This window comes from Rhea americana, unplaced genomic scaffold, assembly GCF_003343005.1.
Source record: "Rhea americana isolate MKP2758 unplaced genomic scaffold, rheAme1 scaffold_23, whole genome shotgun sequence".
NCBI classification, from domain to species: domain Eukaryota; kingdom Metazoa; phylum Chordata; class Aves; order Rheiformes; family Rheidae; genus Rhea; species Rhea americana.
This window is the reverse complement of record NW_028186346.1, coordinates 6,765,914-6,782,117: the sequence shown is the minus strand read 5'-3', so window position 1 is coordinate 6,782,117 and position 16,204 is coordinate 6,765,914. Positions and strand designations below refer to the sequence as shown.

The window sequence follows — 16,204 nt, the reverse complement described above, 5'->3', positions numbered from 1 at the left end:
AAGGTTGCTAATGAAATAAACTTATTAAAAAAATATAGTCTAGCCAATTTTCCTTCTGGTCCAAGTTAAACTGTAATGGCTGTTGTGATATGACTACCCTAGGTGTGATATTACTTCTGTCCATGGTCCCATCTGTATTTTGTGTTGGGTGACTTATGTCTTATTAAATTGTTTTTTATGTAAGCATGTGTAACTGCTGTTTGAGGCATATAATAYCAGTTTCTGTTTTATTTTTAATGTGGTGGCTACAATTGGAAAAGTGTATCTTTCTGCTGTCATTGGGATATATGCATGGAAAAACCAAAATGAAGAAATAAGCTAATACATTGTACTCAGTAAACATAATGGTGCTACATTAGTGCTAGAATGGCTACCGTGGCAGCTAGAAAAGGTACAGTGGTGCTAAGATCAGGCAAAAAGTGGTGAAATGAGAGTGCAGGGTGAAGGGAGCAGATCTGATGGTTGAGGTCATTTTTAGTATGTAAAGAAACACTAAGATCTTATGCTGAATTTACGATATCTTCCTTAGTTAAGGCAATATTGCCATAATAGATTAACTTAAGTTCTTACAGTGCAGRGAAAGTTGTAATTGCAGACATGGTTATGTCAAGCTTATCTATTCTTTTGGTGTGTCAAATCTCAAGTTAGTCCAGAKCAGCATCTCTGAGAGAGAAGCAGATTTCAGATCCATTCGCCGTGCATARTTTACCCATAATTCCATTTATATTTTGTGTAGTAGCCTGAAAATGAGTCTGGCTAATCATAAATACTGAAGGGAAAGGCAGAAGAGTGTTAAGAGAAACTATAGGGGAAACATGGAGGAGTACTTACGAAGTGATGAACAGGCCTCTAATTAACAACGAAATGGTGGGTCCATCTAATGACAGACCTTTACTGCTATTTTAGACTTCAGATATTAGCYTTTTAAAGTATCTTAAAATGCTTTGTGTTTAATAACTGTTAGCTAGTCCGTCCACTGAGTTCCAGTGGATCCCGTTAGGTTGCCTGAGAGAGAGGTGAGGCCATGATTTACTATGCAAAAGCCTTCTGSAGGCTGTCCCAACCCTACAGTTGTGGACTATGTAAGTGAACTGACATCCACTGCTCTGTCAAATTTTGGCATCTCTTAGACTGTTACCGTGTTGCTGAAGGAGCTTCCCTTACTTGCTGTGCACATTAAAGAATCCAGTGTCCCCTGAAGTCAGCAGGGAGTCAACAACTTTAACGACTTTAAGATGTTTGGATTAGCCTCAACATAAGGCTTCTAGTCTACAGTAAAAATTCTTTATCTTTTGCAAATGGTTAGTTCATTTTTCAAAGACTTATAAATCATAATATGAATAGCATGGGATAATGTATTCACAGAAGAATGCTAATACAGATCTCATCAATAACTCAGTTTTCAGTAGACATGATTAGAAAAGTGTAAGGGATTAATACATTACAAAGCTGTAATGATTTTAGGTAAGATATAGCCAGATGTATTACAATTTCATGTATCTGTATTCTTTTCTGAGTCTAAGAACTGATTGCTATCGATTATGTGAGTGTGGAATTTCAATCCAAGGTGTTTTTTAAAGGCAGAATATAGTGTACAAAACTGTTTTACTTTGTGTCATTGTTAATATGTGAGTACTATCCTGTGTTTAATTAGTTTTATATTTTTCATAGAAATAAGTAGGAATAAAAGTCAGTACCAAGTATACACAAAAATATATTCTGATTTTCATATTAAGCAAGAAGTGACCCTGCCATTAGAGTGCCTCCAGTGTGCATTGGCACACAGTTTAAAGATGTTAGAGGTTCCGCAGCATGTCCACTGCCAGCCAAAAGAAGATAAATACGAACAGTATTTAGCCAGGTCCTACCAAGTGCAGAGCAAAAATAGCCAGAACCAAAAAAAAGAGTATTTTCTACAGGTGTAATTTAGGGATCCTAAGTTTCTGCAAGTGATCCACTGAAACCCTCTCTCACTGAGAGTATGTATTGGGATAAATTGTCTTGAACTGACAGTGAGAGAAGTGAAGTGAAGCAGTGTGACTGGTGAGAGACTGGGAAAGATCATAGCATCTCCTTTTGTAAGGAGAAACCAGCAGAGCTATTTCAATCCTACCACAGGTATTATGGGGAGAAAAAGCACTTTCTAAAACRAGATTTAGTTTTTTAGTGAGTATTTAATGGATTATTCAAGTGAAGCTGAATACTGGAACTACCGCAYGATTTCACACTCAATTCTATATAGCACAACTCAGAGAGGACTTTCTACTTTAGATAAGTGGCGCTTGAGAGAAATAAAGTAAGTTTAAACAAGTTCTTCAGCTAGAGAAAGACCAATCAACATCTTTATTCCAAGGTGCAACTGAAGAACTTAGGTTGTATGTTGATACGTCATCCAGYGTTTGTTTAGTAAGTGGGAACAGGGAGAGAAAAAAAGAGGAATAGGAGATACTGGGTGTTAGCAGCTCATCTCTGCAGAGAAATAGCTTGAATATACTTTGCTGTTACTTAACGTAACAGCTGAATTTATTCAACTCTGAGTGAAGAGTTTCTCATTAGTTCAGACTTTTAGCTTGGAACTAAAYGTACTTTCTTCGGGAAGGGCATGTTACTAATACTGTGGTGCAATAGTTCCTGATGTTACTTCCCTAATTCATAGTTTTCCTCCTCCTAATTCTTATACTGAAKAAAGAGAACTTTAAAATCCTTATGTATTATAAAATCTTTTGCCAGAAAGTAGCATTAAGGTTTTCTGTCCTTTATCTCTGATTTGAAAATCATTTACTGCATTATCCTTATATCCTTCTTTTGTTCGCTTCTGCCCCAAGGAATTTTTGCAACTGAAACAAAACTATTTTTTAACATATTTTGTCTCTATTTACACAATATATCTTGCTGTCACCTACTGCTAGGAATGAGAAAGCCTTTTTAGGATAATGAATGGCATTGAAAATATTAGATTAAAACAAAACTTCTCATCTATGCTTTTAGAATTGATGAAAATTCTGTTCTGAGACATTTAGAAACAAGCGCAGGTTGACTCAAATAGCTGTCACTGAGATGAGTATCAATGTATATCAAGCCAGGAATCACATAACAGACAAAAGTCTGATAATGTCTTCAAGACCCTGGGGATCTGGGGATCTGATTCTTTTTTTTTTTTTTTTTTTTTTAATTTATACCTGTGAAAAGCACATGTAAAACACTAGCTTGTATCTGACAGAACACTAAACAGAGAAAAGAAACCAGAGAATATGTAAGACAAAGGCAAGTATGTTCAATTAATTCACTTGTGAAGCGTGTTTATATGCCCTGAGATACACCACTGATGTCTCTGCATATGTTTTTATTGCTATATACATACAGCTGGGATGTCCAGGTTCTTAGGTCTGGACCAGTAGTCTTGACYACCTTTCAGCAAACTGTATCTATCTTTATGCATTTGGTCCCTAATTTCCCTTGTGCTGCATATGGTATATGGAATCCCGTAACCCTCAGATATAATCACTATTTTGTACATTTTTTTCAGTTCAATGGCTGAAATAATGTGTGGGCCATTAGCAGCCCACCAAGGAAGCGTTTTTATAGCATGCAGTGGAGGGTGTGTGTTGCATGTCACTGGGAATTACCTGAGGCATGTGGGGATGCCAGAGTGTGTAAACAGGCAGTGGTGGAGAATAGAAGGGAGAAGGAGAGAGTGTGCAGAGAACTGAGCTTGGATGCAGTCTTCTCCATGCTGTCTTTTAGGAGTGATCTCTGGATTTGACTATCATGCTCAGGAATTATTTTAGAGAGCTAATTGAAGAAGTCTAAAACAGAGCTGAAGAATATGTAATAAGGCATATGGGTGGTCAGAGAACTAGCACTAAGTTTTCTTTCCTGAATCTCCTGAGTTTAGCACTGCAAAATTATTCTCTAAATTCCTTGTACTGGACAGTTAATGGAGTACCAATAATATCAATGTCAAAAAGTTCTCCATACTTTTTATTAATGAAGTTTAAACAATGAATTGTCAGTTTGAGATGATAAGAATTAGCTCAGGAAATCTCAGAACAAAATAAGAGCCAACACCACAATGAGATGGTGGTTAAGTGTCAAGTAGTTTGAAAATGTCAAGACTTCACTGGAGCATATTCCAGTGAAAACTCATGAAAAATGGATATAATCTGATGCTGAATTAATTGAAGTTATTGAAGAATATTGAAGTAATTGAATATCACAGTTTTAGATTGCTAGCGTTTTACACTTCCCTCTCTGTGCAAGTGTTGTCTAATGGGTAAGAGAGCGGAAAAGTGAGTCCAGTGGGTTTTTTGTTTRTTAGCCTATCGAAGTATAAATAATGAGCTTCTTTATAATGTCTTCTGACACAAGCTAAAGAGAATTGCTGCACAGGAATGGAACTAACATTTTATTCAGATTCAGGAATATGTGTTTGTATGGTTTCACCATATCCTAGCCCATCCGTAGGGCTTTTGGTATCTTTCAAAAGTGGCACTTCAAAAATGATACAGAGAAGACTTCCTCTTCTTGCTAGAAGCATTGTTTATGATATACTTAAATCCTGACAATAAAACAACAACAATAAGCCTCCTGGCTTTTCTCTCTCTTGTAGGGGGATAGCTCTTATGTAAAGGATCGTTGGTGTGTGTTTGATGGATTCATGGTCTTTTGTCTTTGGGTGTCACTGGTTTTACAGGTAATTATTTCACTTACCTTYTTCAATGAATAGTTAGTTCCCTGACTGTGAAAAATGTATGACCCAACCAAATTAGAAGTTTTGGGTMGAAAGCTGCACATGGGTCAAACTATTTTTTAAAAAATATGCTAAATTCAATAGCATCATAATTGCACATTGCAGCACATTTATATTAGTAATATGATTTATCTAACTTTTGTCATTGAAAAGCTAGACATCAATCTGAAGCTTATTACCGTAAAGTCTCTGCATAGACAAAAGGAGAGCGACACGTCTTCAGAAAGCCAACTATCCCRTACTCCATTTATGTTAGTCTCCTTCTACTGAGTTCAATAGGAGTCCGGGGTGACTTGCTTAGGCAATTAAAATGCAAATGATTCAAATAGTAAATGTTTGCCATAGCTTGGCATAGTGTGACATACTGATGTGGAAAGTAGAGAGGTGTCACATAATATGGCGACACCTAACAAAACCTTTTCCAAAACCTTATCCAAACGTAAAGCACAGTGGAAAAATAATACTAAATATGTTTTGAAATAGCTGATTAACCATAGCTTATATTTTTTAAGTGAGAACAGATCGTGTACTGTGGGCCTGGGCTGTGATAATACAAGGGTTGTGAAAGGTCTGTAGTGATTGCCATTAGGCATKGCTTATCCCCTGCTGGCAAATTTAAGGCACATTGTCATTTTCTGGTTTATACATGGGAAATTTTTGTATGTCATGTATATTTGCAGAGTGAAGCCTGGTCATAATATATAAGATTACAGATTAATTTATAGATTACCCAGTCTCAGTGTTACCAGGTTCCCCTCCATTTTCTTAGTACTTTGAGCAAGTTTTGAATTAAGCAGTTGCTCTCAGAGTGTGAGAGCTAAAGACAAGACATTTTCACCCAATTGTTAAGCTTAATAGTCTCTATGGAGTGTGCATGTGTTCTTAAGGAAATAGTTTCTTTTTTGGGAGGTTGCTAGAAAATTTGTGTTGTAAGTGGAATTGTAGGGTGACAGGTTCAGCTTTCTCAGGCATTTAGAATTAAATGGGAAATTTATAAGCATATTGCAACACACAAAGCAATCTGTGTTTATGCACTTCTATATCATAGTAAAAACCTTGGTGTGYAACATTTGCATATATTAATTTCTATAATTGGAAATGTAAATTATTCACTTTTAACAAACTTGTGAGAAACCTGTGGGCTGGAACTGACACAGAAGCAGGTGGCTGACACAAACTTGCACAGTCTTCTTGAATAGTTTGAGATAGAGTTACTATGAACATAGAGTATATTTTTGGCATTCCATTAGGATATCTCAGAAGTGGATTAAAGGATTTTCTGAGACTTTTMTTTTTAAAAACATGATTAAAGTGGAACATATTAATCCAAGATAAGATTGAAAATGAAAATGAAAATAAATATTATCTATAGTGTTCATAATTTCAAAAATTCTGTAAAGGCATACCGGAAGGAACAGTATTATCAAGAAAAACTCCAAATTCTTTTGTTTGCAGGTGTTTGAAATTGCTGAAATAGTTGATCAGATGTCACCTTGGGGCATGCTACGGATTCCACGACCACTCATCATGATTCGAGCATTCCGGATATATTTTCGTTTTGAGCTGCCAAGAACTAGGATAACAAATATCTTAAAGTAAGTAAGGCTGTTGTCTGAAGAATAACAGAGAAAATTTCAGMTTTAACTGAAAAGGTTGGATAAGCAGCTGAGACAAAGACCCATGAGCTTAATACACATTTTCTTCCTGAGTTTTAGGTCTGGCCAGAAATTCTTGCTATTTCCTTGTCATAAGGAAGTGTTTTGCTAATAATTTTACTTATCAATTTCCAACCAATTGCTGTAAATTCTAGTCCATTAATACGGGCACAAGTTAGACACTCCAAGTAGTGTTATATTCCTAAACAAAAACACATAAGCACTTGCCCTAACCGAAACAGTTACAGGTATAAGCATATTTGCCTTGGTGTAGAAACATATATGCAAGCATATGCTACACACATAGATACATATGATGGTAAAAGCCATGTAATGGCTTTTATTTGGACTTTATATGGTATCAACTTTGCTTCATCATCACATCTGTATAATTCATTAGATAGTCTTTTACAAAAGCTAGACTTTATGTATTTTACCTACATATTTATTTAGTTCTGTTTCCCCTTTTACTGTTCACAGCTACTTTAATCACCCTAACTTAATATTTTTAACAAAATCTTGGCTCTCTGGCTCCCTTTTCTAGCCATGTATGGCATAGAGTGAGAGATCAGATTTGAGGACAGATTTTTGCAGGATAAAATGCTGCTCTCTCTGTGCAAACATATTTTCTATTCTGTAATTTTTTAAAGGTGGCTTCTCATTGGCTGTGCATTCAGTGTCATATTTATCTTTTTACCAGGCGTTCTGGAGAACAAATCTGGAGTGTTTCAATTTTCCTTCTGTTCTTTCTACTTCTGTATGGAATTCTAGGAGTCCAGATGTTTGGAACTTTTACATATCATTGTGTAACAGATGATACACAGCCAGGGTAAGTTAACCTATATAGACATATTTGGGTATATTTTTTCAGTGCATATATTTAATTTTAGTTAGTGTTACTGAGAGTACAATGGACTTAGGTTAAAACTGGACCACAAAAATATACTAAGATAAATTGGAGAAAAAGCTATAAGTTATAAAAAATGCAAATGTGACCAACATTACAAATTATGTCATTGAACTGCAGTCTGAATTAGAGGGTGAGTACGTGTGTGTGTGTGTGTGTGTGTGYGCGCRCGTGCACTTTTGTGTCTGCATGTGTTTTTGTACATGGGAGAGAGAGACAGAGACAGAGAGAGAGAAGGAGACAGAGAGCGAGCAGGGGAAGCTTTAGGAGGAGTGTTTTTGCTCGTAGCTGGTTCAGGTCCCTGGTGATTCACCTGCCTTCATTTCATTCTCCTATCTTACTCCAAAATGTCTGGATCTGGGGCCAGACTTAAAGCATAGGGCAGAACTACCCATGGAATATCACACCCTGTCTGGGATAACAGGAGTCATGGAGACCTGATACTCACATTTAAAGTTAAAAAAAAAAAAAACATTTTCACATATCCTTTGGAAAATATTTATGATTAATATACTACACTGATGACCAAGTATACATTAGGTTTTTGATTCAGCACATACTTTAACACAAGGTTAACTTGAAGCACTCTTTCTTGTCATTCAGATGGCTCATATAGTCCAAGATAAGTATACACTTACATGTTCTGTTGAATTGAGGGCCTGACTGTATGGTCAAACACCATTACATTGCGTACAACTGTTACACCAGTTTCTTTGTTGCTTCCTTGCATAGGAGAGTGTCAGCTCCAGAGTTAGAGAGCTCACATCCTTTGCTTTAKTCAAAATTATGTCCTTTTATTCTTGTATCAAATTTGTCAGAACATACAATAAATAGAATAGATGATTGTAAGAAAAGCAAWATACTGTTTAATGTGCTACTGTGCTGAATAGAAAGCCTGATTAATGCAAAAGTGTTTGTTAAAGACTTCTGAACTAGGTCCAATGAACTATCAAATCTAATATGAAATTATTAAAAGTGGTAAATATGAAAGTGGTAGTTACAAAATTATTTGAGAAGTATGATAGACATATAGTGTATTTTGATAACGGAAAGAGGTGATTGAATTTTGGAGATGTATTTATTTTTTGTTGAATACTGGAGTAAAATATGTGGCTGATCTTTACCTAGACTGAAATGAGATATTTCATTCTGAGTTTTCCTCTTTTGTAAAAGAAAATCTTCGTAGCACATATTTTTTATAGTTCCCATAGTCATTAGGTATTAATTGTAAAAGTGATTTAAAAAATCAATAAACTAATAATCATGACTTCTTTCATTAGAATTGTATTTGAGATAATGAAATCTGTGATTCTGTGCTTTACATATGTAGTTTGGAAAAACAAGAAGTGGAATAGATAACACAGGAAGAATCAAACATAAAATTGCTTGTATTGTTGAACACAACTTTTTTTCTTATTTCAGTAGAAAAAGGTGAAGTAGGACACAATAAACTATGTTTTCCTTGTGGAAAGTTAAGTTTATAACTTTAGGTTGCTGATAAAACTTTTGTCCAATTTCTTCTGTAAATGCTGGGTTACTCTRAATACTGTATTATTTTTAAAAGAGGAAAGAGTTTGTGGAAACACCTCAAATTTAGGTTGTTGAAAAGCTGAATTACAAAAAAAAAGGGGCGGGGGGTCAAGTATGCAGTACAGAAAATAAAAATAAAAAGCTGTTGAAAGTATGTTAAAGTTGTAAGAGGCAAGCATGCAGAATTTAGGAAAAGTTAGACTTCAGGTTGAATATCTAACCTTAACTCTTTTCTTTTAGTATGATCCAGTGTGTGTAATTTTAGCTTTCAGAAARTTAAGATATTTAATTTCAGTTACTTTTTAGATAATTTGTATAGGCACCTTCAAAAAGTAATTTCTATCTTCTGGCTTCTCCAGATCAGACACCTACCTATAAATAGYTCCCATGGTTGAGTATGAAAGCTGCAGTTACCTGATTAGAAATCACTGTTTTTCTCCAGAATTGCTGCCTCAGTCATTCAAATGCATGAATGGTACTCACACAAGGAGCAGTATGATTTTTATTTTTGCTTGACATGTAGACCTATACCTTGATTGTGGCATGGTACTCACTCATATTCTGAAAGCGCATATTTCTTCTTTTCTGTAACATTCATCACTATATTACATCAATGTTTATACATATCTAATCTTTTTTTAATTCTGAGGAATGCAGCGCAGAAACTCTGGGGGAAGATAGTTGGTGCCCACTTCTGTGGAAATCAGGACTAACCTTACCAGAGCTGGCTGCAGACCTCCAGAGAATAACACCCTGGACTGAGACAGGGAAATAATAGACCTGCTGCTGAAAGAGGGCAATGTAGAAGAAAAATTTGGTCCAGAAAGGAGGCAGCGTACCACCGCAGAAGCCAGGAGAGTTTATTAGCTCAGATATAGTAGAGCACAAAAAGTGCATGCATGTCTGTAATAGTTGAGTTCCAGGCAAATGGATAATAGCCAATGTTCGCCGTACTTGGTATTAAATAACTTACAGTCTAAAGCATAGCTTCTAATGAGCCACAGCTGTAAACGCTTGGTATTTTGCAAATCAGATCCCAGGTGCCCAAGTCAAGCTTAGAAAATGAAAAGCATCCAATTAGTGGCCACCTGTGAGAAGTTTAATTTTAAGTGATTTGCCTTGTATTATGCAGAATTCTGTGGCAAATGGCAAAGGTAAAATTTTATTACTGAAGTCAAGATTCATCTACTTTAGAAATYGCTCTCTTTAAGTCTTCTGAATTATTATTATAAAGGAGGCAAGTATCTTATGAAAACAGCATCCTAAAAACTTGCTATTCTTTTCTATTTGAAAGGATGTGGCAGCCTCATCAGGCACTCATTGCCTCTTTGACTGCTGCAAATTCTTTTATTTTTCCATCCTTCTTGACACCCACACTCTCTGACCTCCTGCCTCTCCACCTCCTCAGTCATTTTATAATGTTAACTGTGACAAACAGAAAAACTGAAGTGAGCTAGCTATGGTCTGACTTTTCCTTTCCATCTGTGAAATCAGCAAAAACTGACTTCCTTCCAAAGGCTGCACTTTTTTTTTTTCTGTTTAGTGATAAATCTTTTTTTTTTCTCTCATTCTTATTATCGTCTTTATTTTTGCTAGAGTTTTTTCCCTAAAGGGAAACCTTTCTTCTTCCTAGGCAATTTTCTCACTCAGTATTCCCTTGTGATTATCACCTATCTTTCTACAGCTGTACTGTCACAACTTTTCCTTCATGATATCTCCCACTGATGCATCTTTTCTCTGCCAACTAGCAGTATATTACATAGAATTCCTTATTATGGATCTGCTTCAGTTGCTTGAAAGACACACAGTATGTTTGGACTGTAATGTATATATAATACGATTATCTAAATAAGGCCATACATTRAAATCAGTTTGACAGGTTATTTAATTATATCTGAAATTAATTTCAAAACAGTGAATAAATATGGAGAAAGTAAGTTGCGTTCTTGGGCAACTCTAGTATACAAAAAGTGCTTCCAAAACTATTGCTCTGGCTCTGTTAGAATGCTTTGTACATCCTCACACACTACCTATTGAGTGCTTATCCTTATTTTTAATTATCACGACATACTTGACTATCCAAAAATTCTTTCATACTTCATGATTATATTTATTCTACAATGGCAGATTTTCTTTGGTGATTCTGAGCCTGCATGGTAAGTAGGAGAAAGGAAGCCTTCCTTCATTAAAAAAGGCAATTTCCATAAAATACAGCAATTTTCAATTTTTTCTTCCAAATTCACTTTAAGGCCTTTCAATAGAATAGAGACGGAGTGTGTTGTAGACCTGTCTGCCTTGTCACCATGCCAGTTGATTTAAAATTCTTCTTTGCAATGTTTCTTTAAAGTAAAAACTGCCCTGAAAAAATAGATAAGAAAAATAATTACTGAGTAATAGAAAGATCTAAGAGATTCTTGGTCATGTCTCCATCTGTCTATGGATAGGCCTCCCAAAATGTCAGAAAACAGCTTCAAAGAGGCTGGAACTAAAAGCTCACCAGAATATCTAATATAGGAAATAAATATGATTAGAAAGAACAAAAAGGATTTGAGATATTGTCTTACATCAGCAGTGGGAAAATAAGAATGAGTAATTGGATTTCTGAGAAAGGGAGAAAATCAAAGACTAAGCTTGAAAAAAATCAGCATAACAAGACTTCTTTAACAGGGTACATTAAAGCTGTGCAGGTTGTTCAGCTGGCATCAATCAATTAATGTTGCCTTTGGGATTTATTCAGAATCTTTGTTAATTATGATATGTCTTGTATAAACTTCTCAGAGAAAAGAGAGGCAGAAGAAATTTTACTTTTTCCAGGCTTGGTGTTGTTTGGACCCTAACCAAAATCAAAATAAATATATAGAATCAGACTAAAAGAGAGGCAGTTCTAGCGAAATGGGTTCCTGTCAGGAAGATGGGAAAGAGTCCTGAGGTAGTGGCCAGTAGAGGTGCCTAAGGGGAACTATCTTCAGGAGCGGATTCTCCTCATTCTCAGAGGATGTGCGGCCAAAATTCCTGATTTTGTTTAGAACTGTTATATAGACAGTTTTCCAAAGCAGTTTTTAACTGAGGAGACCTCTTCATGAAAATCAAGGAAGAAGTGGTTGGAACCTAATAGCCCCAGCTGTTGGTGGCTCAGTTATGTCGTGTACCTCGCTGTGTTAAGATCAGGAGCCGTTCATATTTACCCATTTCTTTTGTCACAGTGGAGACAAAAGTTTATTGCACTTCCTGCTCAGCCTGTCAACCTTTATGAGACTCATCCCCTTCTCTTGCTGTTAAATACCCCTTCCGAGTAAGCTAGAGTAGATTTTGTAGACTGCTGTGAAAGTGGCTGACTATGATATGTAACATACTGCCGCAGCTCTTCCCTGCTATCTGGAAAGTTCCATATGTATCTGTAGGGTTTTTTCCCTTAAAATCGTCATACAGGATTAAGGCCTCGGAAATATTGAACTTCCTGAAGGAAACCTGCAGAACGCTAAGACATCAGAATTCAGAACATCCTCCAGTATATCATAAAATTTAGAGAAAGATCAGATCTTGTTGGAAAACAGCATTCTAAGAATGGTCTCCATTCAGTCTGCTAGGTGGGTGATTGAGTGCTGTTTGCTTCCTTGAATAGAAAGGAAACTGGGAAAATTCTGTCCTTTCTATTGCAAGAGGAAGCCAGACAACTAATGAAGAAGTCTGTGGATGTACTGACAGCACTTTGTCACTGAGCAGTGACACCTCTTAGCCTGGAAATGCTGTGAAGAAAAGTCACTTCTGGATATCCAAGCAATTACAGGAAATAGTAAAGAAAGAAGTTCTGAAAGAGACTTCATCTGTATTTCAGAGAGTGATCTAACCCACATGTTTTTCTGAAAACTGGATAACTGTATTCAGTTGGTTGCTGCTCTCTGAAAGCTGAATGTGATGCCTAAATTAGATTCCCATCCCAATCCCCTGGATTAATGTAATTCTGAAAGATCTGGTAAATGCTCTGTATTCAACCTGAGATGTTTATCATCTGACTGAGGCAATCTCAGCTATTTATTATTTACAAGAACTTGTGAAGGGTGAGAGAGGAACTGGMAGAATAGAAAACAGCACAAGTTTAAAAGGAGGAAGGGACAAGACACAGGGCAAGAAAAAACAGGGAATATTTTGGTATTGTGGCTGGAATTCCAGTTAGCTTAACTTCTGTCCCTGCAAGAATTCTGTAGCAAATAAACAAACAAACAATTTGGAAGCAGCTGGAAGATAACACGGAAATGACTAGCAGCTAATATAAATTTGTCAAGAATAAACCATGTCAAACCAATATAATTATCTTCTATGGCAGAATAACAGCCTTGTGAGGTGGAGAGAAGAGTGGTTGTCATGTATCTTTATTTTAGGAAAGCTTTAAACAGTCTCACGTGACATTGTTATAAGCCTGCAGGAGATACATGGATAAGATGAAAATATCATAGGATAGGTGCAAAATTGGTAGGAGAACATGGTTAGAGAGTTCATTGTCAGAAAGGAAGGAGTTGTCAAGCAGGGATCCACGTAAGTCTGTCTTCTACTATTTGTAGTTTTCATTCGCAGCTTGGATGATGGAAAATAGAGTGTACTTACTGAAYTGAAGATGACTTGAAACTGGGAGGGACTGCAAATATTTGGGGAGATTAGAATAATCTTGAAAAAWTGAAGTCATGATCTGAAAAGAGTGGATAAAATTCAGCAGAAACAATATATTTTTTCTTAAGGGAGCTGTATGAATACAGTATTGTGAACTACTTAGGAAGAAGTTCTTCAGAAGGTGATTTCGGAGCATAATGAAGGAACAGGGATCAACAGAATTGTGCTATTGTAAATATTTATAAATTGTACTATCAGGTAATACGTACAGATGATTGGAGAGTCTAAAGGACGGTAAACAAGAATGAGCTTAGATCTATAGAACGTAGCTGATAAGGGACATTTGACAGTTTTTTTTGAACTCAGCTGAAAGGAAGCAGCAGACATGTAGCAGTTTCTGAATACAATAAAAATGTACRGAGATAATCTCTTCTGTGTTTCTGTAGCTAGGATAAGAAATATTCTTATTAAACTTCAGCAATAAAATTTCAGGCTAGTCAGATTATCAATAAAAAACTCTGTAGAGGTAGGGCTAATAATGCACTGCAATACATTCCTTAGAGAGGTTCTGAATTTTCCTCAAGGGGGATCTTCAAAACTAGACTATGGAAAGTTATGTTAGGAATGACATGGAAATGATCTGGGACGAGGTAATATATTTAATGTTCCATTGAAAGGTCACATACAGCCTTATTTTTTCTATGATTCTAGTGGTTCTTCTTGATATAAAGAAAGTCAGATGTCCTTTTGTTACAGCTCTTAGCAGGAACTTCATCTATTATTCTGAAGAGGGCAGGATTGAAAGTTGGGAGGATCAGATGCAGGAGCAGATCTATGTGTGTTAGGGCACAGACAAGTGAGTGGCTTGTGGCATCTTGTTGTTTTCTCTCTTTCTATATATAGCTAAGCTTGGGGATGAGATGTGGGTGTGCTCTTGGATGTTCCAGTTTCATTTTTCCTCCTACCTTTCATGGTATTTCCAATTCTCTGACTAAAACACATTTCTATGTGTGTTATTCTTATTTTACAGTAACATAAAATATTTTTCTACTCAACATTTACACACATCTTCCTACCCCTGTAGTGCTTTTCCAGGCTCTTACCTAGTCACTCCTTATGTCCCCTGACTGTCTCTCTTATAGAAGGTACAGAGAAGTTTTAAGAAAAGTTCCCAAATCTAGCATGACTGCCTATCTGCAGCATGCAAAGGCTCATCAGCTGCTTTTGTACTCAGTGACCCACATTTTTTGCCCTTCACGCAAGTGCGTCACATTCCTTCTTTTCCATTGCCCAAAATGTTGATCATCCTTCTGTCCCTGCCGTAGCAGGCTCTGTTGGGCTCACAGATGCCTGATTTTCCCAGCTTTCCTCACAGATTCCTACCGCACTGTGCATGCTGTGCCTTCCAGCTCCTTGTCTTCATCTCTCTCCTAGCTTTTTTCAAGGGCTTAGCCTACCTAGGTGGCAGGAACAGATATTACCTGCTACAGTTCAATATATGCTGCCTACCTCTTTTCTTGATAATCATGGCTATTATCTAGGGACAGTATTAGAATTAGAATCCAGACCAATTTCTGTATATCTTCTAGCTGGCAAATTGGTGAAAAGGGCTCTTCAACTGGTGTTTGAAGAGAAGGCTTTGCTTGGTTACAGACTGTCAACATGACATACTGTTTAGTTTTCTTTCATGCAGCAGAGGTGGCCTTTAGGGCACCGTGTCTGGCTTGAAGGCTGGATCAATTGGGGCTTTTTCATTTGCTTTTATGGAGCCCTGAARATATTTCAAATCCCTTATGGACAAAGTTATTTGCCTTTATTGGAGGTCTGCATTTGCATATTTTAATTATATTGCAATATATCCTGCCTTGTGGACAAAACCTTTTTACTGGATGAAAATGATGATCCTTTTTTGACTAGTCTTAGTGTCAACCTTGTGTATGAGCACATGGAGAGATGAAGGCTCTTTCTCCTGGATAAAATGAGAGTTTTGATGTGGACTAGTTCTTACCATCAAATGCTGAACTCCATTCAGAGTTAGCTGGGTAGTGTTTAAAGTTTACTCTTAGGTCCTCAGTGATAGCAGCTCCCTTACTTCTCTTACGCGCTAGCAGTGGCATCTTCTGCCCYTTCCGATGTTGCATTAGTCACTAGTCTATGTGAATGCATTTGATGCAGACATCTGCGTGTGGTCTCAACACTTTGCAGCATAAGCTTTACGAAAGAACTTGTTTCGCATACTGTTAAGATTTGGAATCAGAGCATCAACTTTTTTTAAGATGTTGAGGATTACCATATCTCATGCCAAAGCTAAAAGTTTATAGTGGCAAAACTACATGGTGAAGAGTGTACCAGAAAGAGAAACTTCCAAATGCTTTCTAGTTGTGACTAATTTTACTTCTGTGAGTGACCAGTGCAAAAGTACTTGGGAGCTTTGATGGAAGTGAATCCCAGCTTGAGACTCATGATTTTCAAATTGTACAGTGCTTATGTTTGTCCCCATATTTGATAGACAGCAGATCAGAAGGTATTTTTATGTATACAACTGAGGTAAGTCTGATACACAAACTTAGATTTTTTYGAATTGATTCTGAACATACTTCAAAGACAGAATGTATGCAGTCTTTATTTTAGATTGTCTAATACATTTGAGCTCATGTCCTGAACTGAGACATTTTTCACTCTTCTAAAATATTCTCTAAAGAAATGCTTTATTGGACTGTAATGCTTGCTATAGGTATTAGATCACTTCGACATGTA

The 16,204-nt window shown here is 36.5% G+C and overlaps 1 protein-coding gene across 3 annotated transcripts in view; it reads left to right on the top strand.

The window, feature by feature from the left end:
* Nucleotides 1–16,204, top strand: part of NALCN (sodium leak channel, non-selective) — a 233,946-nt gene that overhangs the window by 16,701 nt on the left and 201,041 nt on the right. For all 3 annotated transcript variants that reach the window (XM_085306004.1, XM_085306003.1, XM_085306005.1), the window contains exons 3-5: nt 4,610–4,693; nt 6,206–6,345; nt 7,106–7,234. In XM_085306004.1, coding sequence (XP_085162130.1) covers nt 4,610–4,693; nt 6,206–6,345; nt 7,106–7,234 — 353 coding nt within the window. The remainder of the gene's footprint in view (nt 1–4,609; nt 4,694–6,205; nt 6,346–7,105; nt 7,235–16,204) is intronic.